Source organism: Anopheles coluzzii, chromosome X (assembly GCF_943734685.1).
Source record: "Anopheles coluzzii chromosome X, AcolN3, whole genome shotgun sequence".
Taxonomy (NCBI): Eukaryota; Metazoa; Arthropoda; class Insecta; order Diptera; family Culicidae; genus Anopheles; species Anopheles coluzzii.
The window spans coordinates 13,696,062-13,708,688 of record NC_064669.1 but is presented as its reverse complement, the minus strand read 5'-3'; the positions used below and the strand labels follow the sequence as shown (position 1 = coordinate 13,708,688).

Below are 12,627 nucleotides of genomic sequence, written 5' to 3'. Positions count from 1 at the left end.
TTAGTTAGAGTATCAGACTAAAAAAGTCAATACCTCTTTCGTCAATATGACTCATTTTTCAATTCCTACATCAATAAACATTCAAAAATGTACTTAATAACCAAGAATTGTCAATGTTTTGTGTGCGGAAACCAATGGTTAACTGTTTTAAAATTACGTAAGGTCCCTCACATATAGAGGCCCTTTTCCACCACCTGGGGTCTTTAATACAACTAGGACCCGCGGGCCGCATGCGGTCCTCAAGAGCCTGTAATGCGGCCCACGATGACTTTGTAAAGGCTAGAAAATAGATTAACACTTATGTTTTACTTTTGTAAGACAAAATCAAGATATATAAAATAAAACTGTAGAAATTTGATATAGTTCAGTTAGTATTTTCTCATCAGAATGAGATTTGAATTTTCATTCATTCTAAAGGTAGTGTCAAAATGGCCCTCAACAAAAGTATTTGTGTATCAGTACGACCCGCGAACTGAACAGTTTGGAGACCTCTGTTCTACGGCATGGATGTGCAGGTTCATGCAAGGAAGTTTAGAATGGTTTCCCAACTAGATACTTCCCAAATAGCCAGCTCGTACTTTATAGCTGATTTAGGGCTGTTTAACGAAAAATCGTTCCGATGTCGTACTTTGTGGCTGATTAAGAGATAGACGGTACTTTGCGGAACTATGGAGCTTTTTAACAGGCACATGGTACTCTTTGGAACTTTGCGGCTGATTAGCACTATGTGTAGGGTTCATGATGGAACTTGAAGGCTTGTTAAGAAAGGGTACTGAACTTGGTGGAACTTTAGAGCTTTTTAATGCATGAATCGGTTCAAGGTGGCTCTTGTCAAAGTGTCAAAGACGGACGCCGGCAATAATCTCATTGCTGCTGCACAAGTTAGATTCGTTACTTGAAGAATGAATATTGAGTGAAGCGATTGTGAATTATCAGTAAATTGTGTAAAAATTTGTGTAATTCATCAATACAAAAGATTTAAAAATATACATATGTGTTTAAACCAAACAAATTTTGTTGTTTATTTCATCGATGACGCTTGCTTGAAAATAAAACACAAAGAAAAATAATCCCTGGCATCGTGGCATAAGGAAGCTGCTTAGGCGCTGTTTGAAATACCCACATAGAACTTTGATGCTGTTTATATACTGCAAAAGGCGAATTAGAGCAGCGATCTTTAGCGTGCCAAAATGAGCTGCTTAAGCAATTCTGGCTATTTGGGTTCTGCCTTGGAGAAACACCCCAAATAGCCAGCTCGTACTTTATAGCTGATTTAGGGCTGTTTAACGAAAAATCGTTCCGATGTCGTACTTTGTGGCTGATTAAGAGATAGACGGTACTTTGCGGAACTATGGAGCTTTTTAACAGGCACATGGTACTCTTTGGAACTTTGCGGCTGATTAGCACTATGCGTAGGGTTCATGATGGAACTTGAAGGCTTGTTAAGAAAGGGTACTGAACTTGGTGGAACTTCATAGCTTTTTAATGCATGACATCGGTACAAGGTGGGTCTTGTCAAAGTGTCAAAGACAGACGCCGCCAATCATCTCATTGCTGCTGTACAAGTTAGAATAGTTCTTTGAAGAAGGGATTTTGAAGGAAGTGATTGTGATTGTACAGTAAATTGTGATACGTTTCGTGTAATTTATGAATATTAAGGGTTTAAAAATATACACATGTACACAAACAAAACAAATCAAGCTGGCTATTTGGGTTATAGCTTTTTAATGCATGACATCGGTTCAAGGTGGCTCTTGTCAAAGTGTCAAAGACGGACGCCGGCAATAATCTCATTGCTGCTGCACAAGTTAGATTCGTTACTTGAAGAATGAATATTGAGTGAAGCGATTGTGAATTATCAGTAAATTGTGTAAAAATTTGTGTAATTTATCAATACAAAAGATTTAAAAATATACATATGTGTTTAAACCAAACAAATTTTGTTGTTTATTTCATCGATGACGCTTGCTTGAAAATAAAACACAAAGAAAAATAATCCCTGGCATCGTGGCATAAGGAAGCTGCTTAGGCGCTGTTTGAAATACCCACATAGAACTTTGATGCTGTTTATCTACTGCAAAAGGCGAATTAGAGCAGCGATCTTTAGCGTGCCAAAATGAGCTGCTTAAGCAATTCTGGCTATTTGGGACCCATGTGTTCAGCTCATAGCAATTATATTTAAAAGGATATTTAGAATGGTGAACGTCGTATCGGTCGAAAGTTTTTCTTTTGAAAATAGTTAACTATAATTTGATTTTTATTTATATAGGTTTTCCCAGATAGGTCTTCGCACGTTAGGTTACGTAGGAGTGTTCTTGCCCCAGACAAGTAGCGTAAAAATGAGGCACAGTTTTACAAATAAGCCGTCCACGCACGATGACGTGAAAATAAAATCGATTGAACCGAGCGTCCCACGCCTGTCACCTTAATTTCCCTTCTGCCACGAAAGACGCAACGGTTAACCGTCGGAAGATCGTTAGCCTTCAGAGGATTAGTGCTGTATTGCTGGGGGGGGATTGTGGTGGGTTGTAAGCCGTAAGGGCATAACCTCCGGCTGGGGGTGTGCGGTGAAAGTTGCGCGTGGGATGTGAAGAACAAAACGGAACCCATCGTCCACCCTCTGCCCCCGGCCTCCCATTATGCTGTCCAACCGCACGGGCGTTGCCTGGTTGGGAAACGATTGGAACCGTACACCACCGCCCGTGATGGATCTTAAAATAACGAACCGTGAACATGGAACGTGTTCGGGCGTAGTACTAGCGAACTGCTTTGTATTATTATTTATTTACGTGCTATTTTTCTTCCACTCCCTCTCACACAAGCACACACACACACTCAAGGCGTACTACAAAAGTGATCACAACACGGTGTATTTGTGTGTGTGTGTGTGTGTGTTTTTTTTTTGTAGTTTTGGGAAGGATTCAAATGGAACCCATATTTAATAGAAAACACTTTGCACTGCCCCATTCCCACCCCGGTTCGTTTGGGCGAAATTAACGAAAATGAGCGCGAAAACCCCGCGGTCCAGCGAACCCCGGTCACTACCCGCGGGCGGCCGCTGAACTCATCACAAGAGCGTGTGCGGGAAAAACCACGCATGGTTGCCGCTCTCCAGAAGCAAAAAAAAAACACAGTTACCGCTCGTTAAAGAAAATGGAGAAAAATGCCTCTTCTCGCAACAGAACGGAACATTATTCGAAGCTAACGATTTATTTTGGCGCACACAAATTTTGAAAACGATCGTCGACGGCCGCCGGGGGACCCTAGTGTCAAACTGCTAAAGCTGCGTGTCAGTCCCAAGCCGCCACCAGCTGTACCGGGACGGCATGCAAACGAAGAGCTAGCACTGGTATAAATCCCGAGTGGCGCTGCTGGCCGGCCGGTGGTGTAAACAGTGCACGCCTCTGCCGGTAGCGCATGTGGGTTCTTGCTGTAATTTGTGGTGGAATCAATTTTCATTTTGCAGCAATTTGAATATTAGTTAGTTCCTTTCTCGCAATTAATCTCTCAATCGCACGATTGGGCTGTTGGAAGTCGTGCAATGTTCACCACAACAGCCGCTCGGCCAAACGTGTAAACGTGCCACACGGGAAACGGCTAAAGGCCCGGATCTACGAAAATGAAGCGGCACAGCATTTATCGTGCATTTCTTTTTATTTCGCAAAACTGTGCGCATTTTTGTGCTAAAAGAAAAACAGAAATCAATTAATTTTTTTTTGTATTCATTTTGGTGTGTAAATGCGCAAATTGGGAAGCGGGTGGTCCAGCAACGAATCTCGATGTGAACCGCAAACCGCAACACATTTCTACGAACTACGAACCGGTTCCGCGTGTAGTCAAACAATTGCCAATCACGCTGGATGCATTTTAACCAGGGTCGCATGCGCGCACCGATGTTCGGCCCACTTCCAAGCAGGTCTACTAAGGAAGTGGCAGGGATGGCAGGCTTTTGAGAAACAAAAACATGCATTTTGCAACAAAATGTAAATAAATAAAAACATTGTTTGTCGCATTGTTTGTATCCATGGCAGTAGAAATTTGGTGTAAAATTGTATAAAGTTATTAAATTATTTAAAAAAATATCACTGTTGTTTCTCGTGCAACGCGGACAATGTAAACGGCGCTTACCGAGAATACCGGTGATGGCCGTCGTCGTGTCTCCATGGCACGAACCTGAGCTGAGTACATTTGGAACCCGGGTAACAGGCGTGCGAGCAGGTAGCGCGCAGGGAATTAATTGGGAATTATTGCACTTAGATGGGGTTATTAATTTTGCATAAATTTGCTACTATTATTATACGTCAGCACTACAGTAGATAGCATTAGTTTTATTCATTTCCCACGTTTGAAGTTTGAAGCATGCTTTATTTATAGAAATAATATTTTTTGCGAATTGTCTGCTGTCGACAAACAACATCAAAAATGAATGCCCTTTTAAATCAATTATTGTTTACTTAATTTGGTTGCCAACAGCACCGATTACTTTGAAACAAATCTTACTCAAACATATTTGCGATCCTTTATATTTCCATAGCACAAATATTGTTCATTATTTATATTTCTCTATTCTTACCCGACATTTCAAATTCCCAATTACTGCGCCCTCCCAACGGACACACGCTAATTTTTGAATTTGCTGCATATTTCCTTCCCAGGTCGCCGGCAAGCGGGATCGCGACCAGGAGCGCGAAGCGCAGCACTGGATCGAAACGGTGATCGGGGAAAAGTTTCCGGCCGGCCACGTCTACGAGGACTGCCTGCGGGATGGCATCCTGCTCTGCCGGCTGATGAACCGGCTGTCGCCGGGCATTGTGCCGAAAATCAACACCACCGGGGGCGACTACAAGATGATGGACAACATTAATCAGTGAGTAGAGTTTCCCTATATGCGGTGCTTTCCTACTGTAGACAGTTGGAAAAAAGTCACACAAAACAAACCCAGCGTGACCACGCAGACTCGCGCTTGTCAGCTGTCATTTTGCACCAATCGGTAAATTCTGGGTACCCGCGGGTGATTTTGCTACATGGATCCGGTTGAATCGCGGTAACATTTGTGCCGGGAGCGCATGCCGAGCGAAGGCTGTCGCCTCGCCCAGCAGCGGCGTCGTCGATGGCGGGAATATTTGAAGAACACCGCCGGTCCGTTTCCGCTGAAAAGAGCGTTTGACAGGTGGCGGCGGGCTGCGTTCGGCGAAACTGGTCGGTTTTTACATCGAACGATGCAAAGAAAGGAGGAGGCGGGGGCGCATGTGCGAAAAAAACAACAACAACAAACCGGCTCTGGAAACAGGAAATAGCCGACATGGTGCGCATTTGTACGCGGGCAGCATGCGATGCGGGAGCTGCTCTCGCCGCGGACGGCTGGCTCGGGGTTGCCTGGTACAGTGCGTGACCGAGTTGTGGACGCAGGGAAAAATTTATCGTATTTCCAGATTATCTTCTCAAATAGGAGCTTTTGTGAAAGTAGTTTTATTTTGTATATTGAGTTTGTCAGTTGGGGCTCAAATTATCTCAACGCTCCATAGTAAACCACGCGCCAAACTCAGATATCAGCCTATATTGTTACAGTCTGAACCAGTGCCGCAAAATGTCACTATCAATGTCATAAAAAATCTGACTGAAACAACATCCATATCAACGTCACGTACTCAATTGTGATACTCAAAGGTGATATTCAAAACGATTGGTGTGATCAATACATGTTTCGTGACATTTTTGCGACCATCGCTTGGTCAGTCACTATGTCATGACTTTTTTTACTGTGATCAATTTTGCAAAATGTCACTTACATAGTCATGACAAATTACGGCTGAAATAAAAATCATGTCAGCGTCACGAGCTCTACTGCGAAGATCAGAGGCGAGCCTCAAACAGTTGGTGCGACCATCACATGCTTGGTGACATTGTGTGCAACCAACTCTTGGTCAATCACTTAGTCGCGACATTTTCAGTCGGTGATCATCGCAATGGTCACGGGAGATATACGGTGCGTGCGAGTGGTTCCAAGAAACAAAATGAGCATGTTTTCTCGCTCTGTTTGACTCGACAGATAATCAAAACAGATAGAGGGAGAAAGCATGCTCATTTTGTTGCTAGAGCCTACGCGCCAAGTATATTCCAAGAATGTCGCGATTATCGCCGACAACAATGTCGTGACCAAGTGAGTGACCAAAAGTTGGGTGCTAAACTAAATGTCACCAAGCATGTGATTGATTTTCCAACTGTTTGAGTATCGTCGCTGATCATCTCTGTTGTGTACGTGATCTGATTTGAGCTTCGTTTCAGCATGAGTGTTGATGACTGCAACAGTGGCATTTGACAGCACTGTTCATAGCCAGAAAAAATCAAGATTATGCTTGCGCCGGCATTAAGCTAAGTTTGTCAGTCAGAGTATCGTGTTGGACTCAAAAATTCACATGTCGTGTTCGGCATGTCATGGCGCACTTTTACTGACTATCAGCAATGAGCATCAAGCTACCACGGATATGTTCATTGTTTGCGTTGGTGAAAATCTCGAGATACTCATGACATTTTGCAGCACTGGTCTGAAAAAAATGTAAACAATCGCATATTTGCTCATTCTTGGTTAATATATTTTGCTGAAGTATAAATATTTCGTCTAGAAAGCATTGAATTAATCTAAAAGAGTTGTATCTCGTTTGGCACAAAAAATTAAATGATATAATGAGAACAAATTCCACTGGAACTTCCACGAACATGTGTCAAAGGATGTGTTAAGCTTAAATAAAAACGTGAGGTTCGACTGCACTGGTTCGCTTGAAAATTGTAAATATTTATTCGTATCTACAAATATAGTTTATATACTATTGGCTTAACGTTCTACGGTGAGAAGAACATTGATGCATTCTGGTCGTAACGTTGACATTACGTCTGGTCGTAACGTTGGTGTATCGGTTACACCCCCAAGGAAGAACGTGCGGGCACGTCAAAAAGAAGTTTGCAAATTGCTGTGGAATGTGTGATCCTTTTTTAATTTCCTTTCTCAGATAAGGATGAATTGGTTAATTTGGTTGCAATAGACTTTTTTTTTGCCAAATAGTACGCATGTATGATAATCGACAACCATTGGTTTTTTTTTACCGCAGACGGTTGGTGATTTGCTAATTTCTAGAAACAATCAAGCCTAGATGTATCAGATGGCCTATCTGAGAAAGGTTTTAATATTATCGTTATTATTTGTTTTGTGTACATGCTCGTTTATTTTTATAGCCATTTTAGTCTATTTTATATCTTTGCCATACCCAATTGACAGTTCTATTAATTTTCAAATATAACCCGGATGAGGCATATTTTTTCACTGATAGGCTTTAATTTCAGTTTCTAACCTAAATTTAAAAAATATTATTTTAAATTTTATACAATTAGGCTCAAGAATGGTAAAAATCTCTTCTCGCAAAATCTTATTGAGTTGCATTGAATTTTGAACAATTTCTCGCACCAAAAAGTTCCACATCCATAGTGTTTAGTTTAGTTATAGTTTTTAAATATTCGTACATTTCCGCCGCCGTTTTTTTTTGTCACGCACTGTACGCTGTGCGCCTGGTACCAGCAGTTTGCCGTCGCCTTTGCTTCACCGTAGCTCCGCCCCCATTGGGGCAGCCCGCTGCCGCCCATGCGCTCTTGGTAGAATTCAGCGATTGCGTGCTACAACTTGTTCAAACGTGTCGCAACAGAACCGGTTTTTGGTACAAACACAGCAGCGTCGTTGTTTGGCCGTGGGCGCGAACCGTCGGTCTGCGTTGGACGAACCGGGCGCGCGTGTGTTTAGACCAACCGTTGCTGACTGCTGGCGCTGCTGCGGCCCTGGCAAAAACCGTGGTAAAACTACAACTTGCTACGCGCGTCGGCAGTGCGCCAAAAAGCGCTCGACGTGGACGGGTGTTGCCCACAATACACACTTTCCTGGCTGCTGCTGCAGTGCGAGGTGATCCCGGGCCGGTTCGGCAGCAGCACACACGCGAGTTGTGTGCTCTCCGTGTGTGCCGGGGTGTGCGGGCCCTTTAGCGCACGGGAACAACCAGCGCGAGCGTTTCGAGAAATCCGGTCGAAACGAGTACCATTTTCACCCGGGCCGCATGCGACCCGGAAGCGTACCGGCCGGCAGTGCAGGAACCGTTTCGACGCTCGACCCGGGTCCGGATTGCAACAATTCAGCCGAATAAGGTACCACTTGTACCGGGCGCGCAGGCACGCCGGCAGTGCGACTGCTCTACCCGGCCGCTTTGCGCGTTCGCGCTCGAGCACTCTCTGTCCGGCAGCATCGTCGTTCTGGTTAGGCGACGGTAACAACACCACCGATGCCAACCGGTTGCAGTTTTCCTACACGACTTGCTACAAATGTGAGCTTTTCACACCGCCTTTGCACGAGTGCGCACTGGGGTTGCGGAAAGTCGTGCACTTAAAGACACGCTCGGTTTAGTGAAATCGCTTCCTGCAGCCGGCCGGACCCTGCCAGTTTGCGGTGCTCGCCCGTTCGCAACGTCAAATGCGACTATTTTTGAAAGTGCGCCCCTCGGTGTTGAAATTGAAACAGGTCGCGCTGAGTAGCATCCGTACCAGGAGCGCATGCTGCGCGAGCGGTGGCCGCTGTTCGCGCTAGTCGCATTCGAGGCAGCGCCACTGCGCGTTTGGGCAACTGGAAAGAAAGCGGGAAAGCGGGGCAAAATGGGTACCCTTTATTCAAGCACCCTTTTCACAGGAAAGATTCCATAACTCAAAATAAACTCGTTTGAGTGTTTTAAGAACATCATGTAAGTGTTTATCCCGTTTTTTTTTGCATTTTTCGTTTTTTTTAAGATATGCAATTTTAAACAATTTGTCTCAGTAAAGCAGAACATTTCAATGTGTATTTTTGTTATAACAACAAAACAAAAAAATGCTTCGTATAAGCGAAAGGCCACGGGAGTGACAAAATGCTGACAAATTTTTCAAAATGTGAGCTTTTGTCACTTTTTTGAGCTTTTGTCAAAATTTTGTGACCTGGAGCAGCCAGGAAAAAAAGTTGACAAAAGTTGACAAAATTTGACGTTCGTGAAAAAGCGTAAACAAACAGCTATTTGGCGCAGTTGTGACCCATTGTTATGATAATAATGCTAAAATGCATGATTCTAATTGATTTATGTACCTAGTTAGTGCTTCTTAAACAAAATATCGATGATATTCAGATGTTGGAGCTTTTTGTCGTTCTTGTGTATGTTTTTGGTGCGGCCACGAGAAAAGCTCTTTTTTGCAGTTGACAAGCAATTTTGACAAAGTTGAAAAATTTTTCAACATTTTTTCAGCCCCGTGGCCACGCGCTATATGGGACAAAATGGGCCTCTTTTGACAAGTGGCGATTGGATGAGGTTATGGTGTTGTATTTGCCCTCACAATATATCTAACGGACACAGCTTCATAAGTTCCATTTTCGTCGATTGAAACGTGTAAAAGGTGTTTTGATTTTAGAAATATATTTTTTTTAACTTGAAGGGCTTTCCTCAACAGCCAACCGAAAGATAGAAAGAGAAAACATTTCAAGATGCGTGCACACAAGTTTGACCATTGCCTAAGCGTCGTTGCTTTGGTCCATATTTCCCTAGTGTTTTGGCGTATCACGTGGTGTTTTTCAACATGTTCAGGTTCCGGTTCGTAAGACCATGTGGTAATATTTATCTTTATACAAATCGTAGATGCATAGATACATGTAAGCAAATTGTGTTTCCTAGAAAATTGGAATGCATATTCATTAAACTGCTTAACATGTCCATTTTTCCCCGCCTTCCCTTACGAGATTTCTTTAGTTATTGTTGTCCCATAAACATAGCAAATTGCTTATGGCAAAAAAGCCATCTTTCCCATATTTAATGTGTCCATGATTTCATGTTTTTTGTTCCTAATTTGTTCGTTAATTATTACGAATAATTAGTTGTTAGTATTTCTTCGATGAAGCATGCGCTTTTCTGGAGTTTGCTCGCACGCGCTACCAAGAAGATGCTGTTCGGTGTGCGTGTGTTTGTGTGTAGGGAAAGCGGGGCAAAATGGACCAGTTAAGGATTTCTTGACCAGTTAAGGGTTCTTATTGGATAACCACTTTACACTGCTATTTTGACGGCAATTGATATGTCAACGTTTTATTCATGAAAAACAATCAGAAATATATACGTAGAATACAAATATATTTGTTTAATCTTCTTCTTCTTCTTCTTCTTTGGCACAACAACCGCTGTCGGTCAAGGCCTGCCAGTACCCACTAGTGAAGTGAGCTTGGCTTTCAGTGACTTATTGTTACCATAGCAGGATAGTCAGTCCTACGTATGGGGGCGCGGTCTATTCGGGACTTGAACCCATGACGGGCATGTTGTTACGTCGTACGAGTTGATGACTGTACCACCAGACCGGCCCAATTTGTTTAATATGAATATTAAAAGTCAACGTCATACGTCGGGAAAGTGTATTGTGCGGGGTAAAATGGTCTTGCTATAGGCCAAAATCAAGGACAGTGTAGGAACGAGGTCAAATATTATCCAAAATCGGTTTGGTCATCTTGGATGCCATTTGACAGCAGAAAGCCTTGGGAAACTCCTCAAATTCTTAAACCGTTATTATTAAAAGAGACATTAATACATTTGGTGAAACATTCAAAAACAAATTTACAATTTTCCTGTGATTTATCAGACCGATTTATCATTTTTATCAAAATTCAAATTTGAATCGAAAGGGCTCTTAGATGTAAAACTGCCTGTAACGAACTTTTGGCTACTTGTCCAATCGTTCTATATCACTTGACTTCGTTCCTACACAGTCCTTGGGGCAGAATGATCTTACACGAAATGTCAAAACAAACCAATACAAAGGGGCAAAATGGACCACAACATTGGACTTTAGGCTTGGTTTAAGCTCTTGCATCTTGGCAGAATTGTAACTGTAGATATTTAAGTTTAGTATTTAAGTGTTTTGTTCATTTGCTATTTTATGCACTTATTTTGGAATCTTAGGTTATGAAAGGTCAGGTTGATGGTTGCTCTCGGGTTGATCTTAGGTTGATGGTGAGATTTAAAAATTGTATTTGATGTTTTTCAATCATTAGAAGTTATTGTATACGTGTTCATTTGCCAATAATGCAGGTGACCATTTCGCCCCACCTAACCATTTTGCCCCAGGTTCCCTTATGTGTGTGTACCGTGTTTATGTCAACCCCTCCCCCTTCCCCAAGGGGTGTACCGGTGTCCGAGATCGCCCCGTTATCGCCGCCAATCCTTGCGCTGAGAGATGTGCAGCCCCCGACAAGCGTGCATGCGCTCCCGTTCCATTGCTTATCGATTGCTCTCACCGATGATTGTGGCGAGAACGTGCGCGAGATCCTCCCGGGGTTGCTGTGTGCAACAAAAAAGGCAAACAAAACGGGTTTTTGCTGCGTTTGCGGTACGATTTACATCGATTTTACATCGTTTAGGTGGCGCTAGTGAAGTCTTGGTCGGATCTAGGAGGGGGAGGGGCATTGATGGAATCAATATTTTGTATTTGCTTTCGTTTTTTTCACTTTAGGTTGTAATCGAATGATTTAATTATCGTCATCAAACTAATTCTGCAAAAAGTTACATAGCATACATTAAGGGGGATTAATGTTTGTATTAAACAAATGACTTTTTTCATTTGCCTGTAGAAGAAAATAAAAACTATGCGCGATAATTTATTTCCATTACCATCCTTTTAAAGGTAATTATTTAAACTTACGTCCAAAAATAAACCTAGGACCTTACGAGCTGCCTGTCATCAGTTATTCGAAATTCATGTCGGATGAAGACATACGTGCAGGCATGTTTTGAACATCTGACTTACATTTTTAGCAATTCCTTTTCACTTTCGCGACAAAATTGTTCGAGTATAGGTTTTGCATCATGTTGGTCCAGAAAAAAAATGCCATAGGACGCAACTGGGGGATGTCGGACATTGCCTGACACTGCGTAGCCAGTGGACGCGATTTCTGCTCCCTGATATGTTTGTTCATATTGCAACAGGTACTTGTCAGTAGGTCTTCATTTTCAGCTTACTGTGGAGCCTGAAGTCGCTCAGGGTCATCGGTCATTCCGAATCAGGTTTTCTTTCGATGCTCTGATTGTTGTCTAATAGCTCCAGGATGCTGTAGATGCCGGAACGGGCTTCACTTTTTTGGCCATCACGGTTGAAGATCGACTGATGGAGGTGTCACATTGTGTCCGTTGATTCATGGTATACTATTATTGAAGGCGCAATTTACGGAACGTTTGTGCAGGTGCAAAATTAATGTGTTTGAACTGAATTGCTTCGATCATTTCTTTTTATGAATCTTTCATTAAATCCAATCATCTTGCGCCTGCACTTCCGGACAGGCTTAGCTGTCTATTGCAAACACATTTCAAGGTCTTTGCAAAAATGTACCAGTAGACATACTAATTTAAGCCCATCAACAAAACAATCATGTCCCTAAAACTGTCTACTGCTGCTTCGCAGGTTCCAGAAGGCGTGCATCAAGTACGGTGTGGCCGACGTCGACCTCTTCCAGACGACCGATCTGTGGGATCGCAAAAACGTTGCCCTCGTCACGACGACCATCTTTGCCGTAGGCCGAGCGGTAAGTGTTAACCGTCG

General features: G+C 42.8%; 1 protein-coding gene across 4 annotated transcripts in view; it reads left to right on the top strand.

Moving 5' to 3' along the window:
• Positions 1-12,627, top strand: part of LOC120958568 (muscle-specific protein 20-like) — a 33,764-nt gene that overhangs the window by 20,062 nt on the left and 1,075 nt on the right. For all 4 annotated transcript variants that reach the window (XM_040381473.2, XM_040381465.2, XM_040381482.2 and 1 more), the window contains exons 3-4: positions 4,656-4,867; positions 12,490-12,610. In XM_040381473.2, the coding sequence (XP_040237407.1) occupies positions 4,656-4,867; positions 12,490-12,610 (333 nt within the window). The remainder of the gene's footprint in view (positions 1-4,655; positions 4,868-12,489; positions 12,611-12,627) is intronic.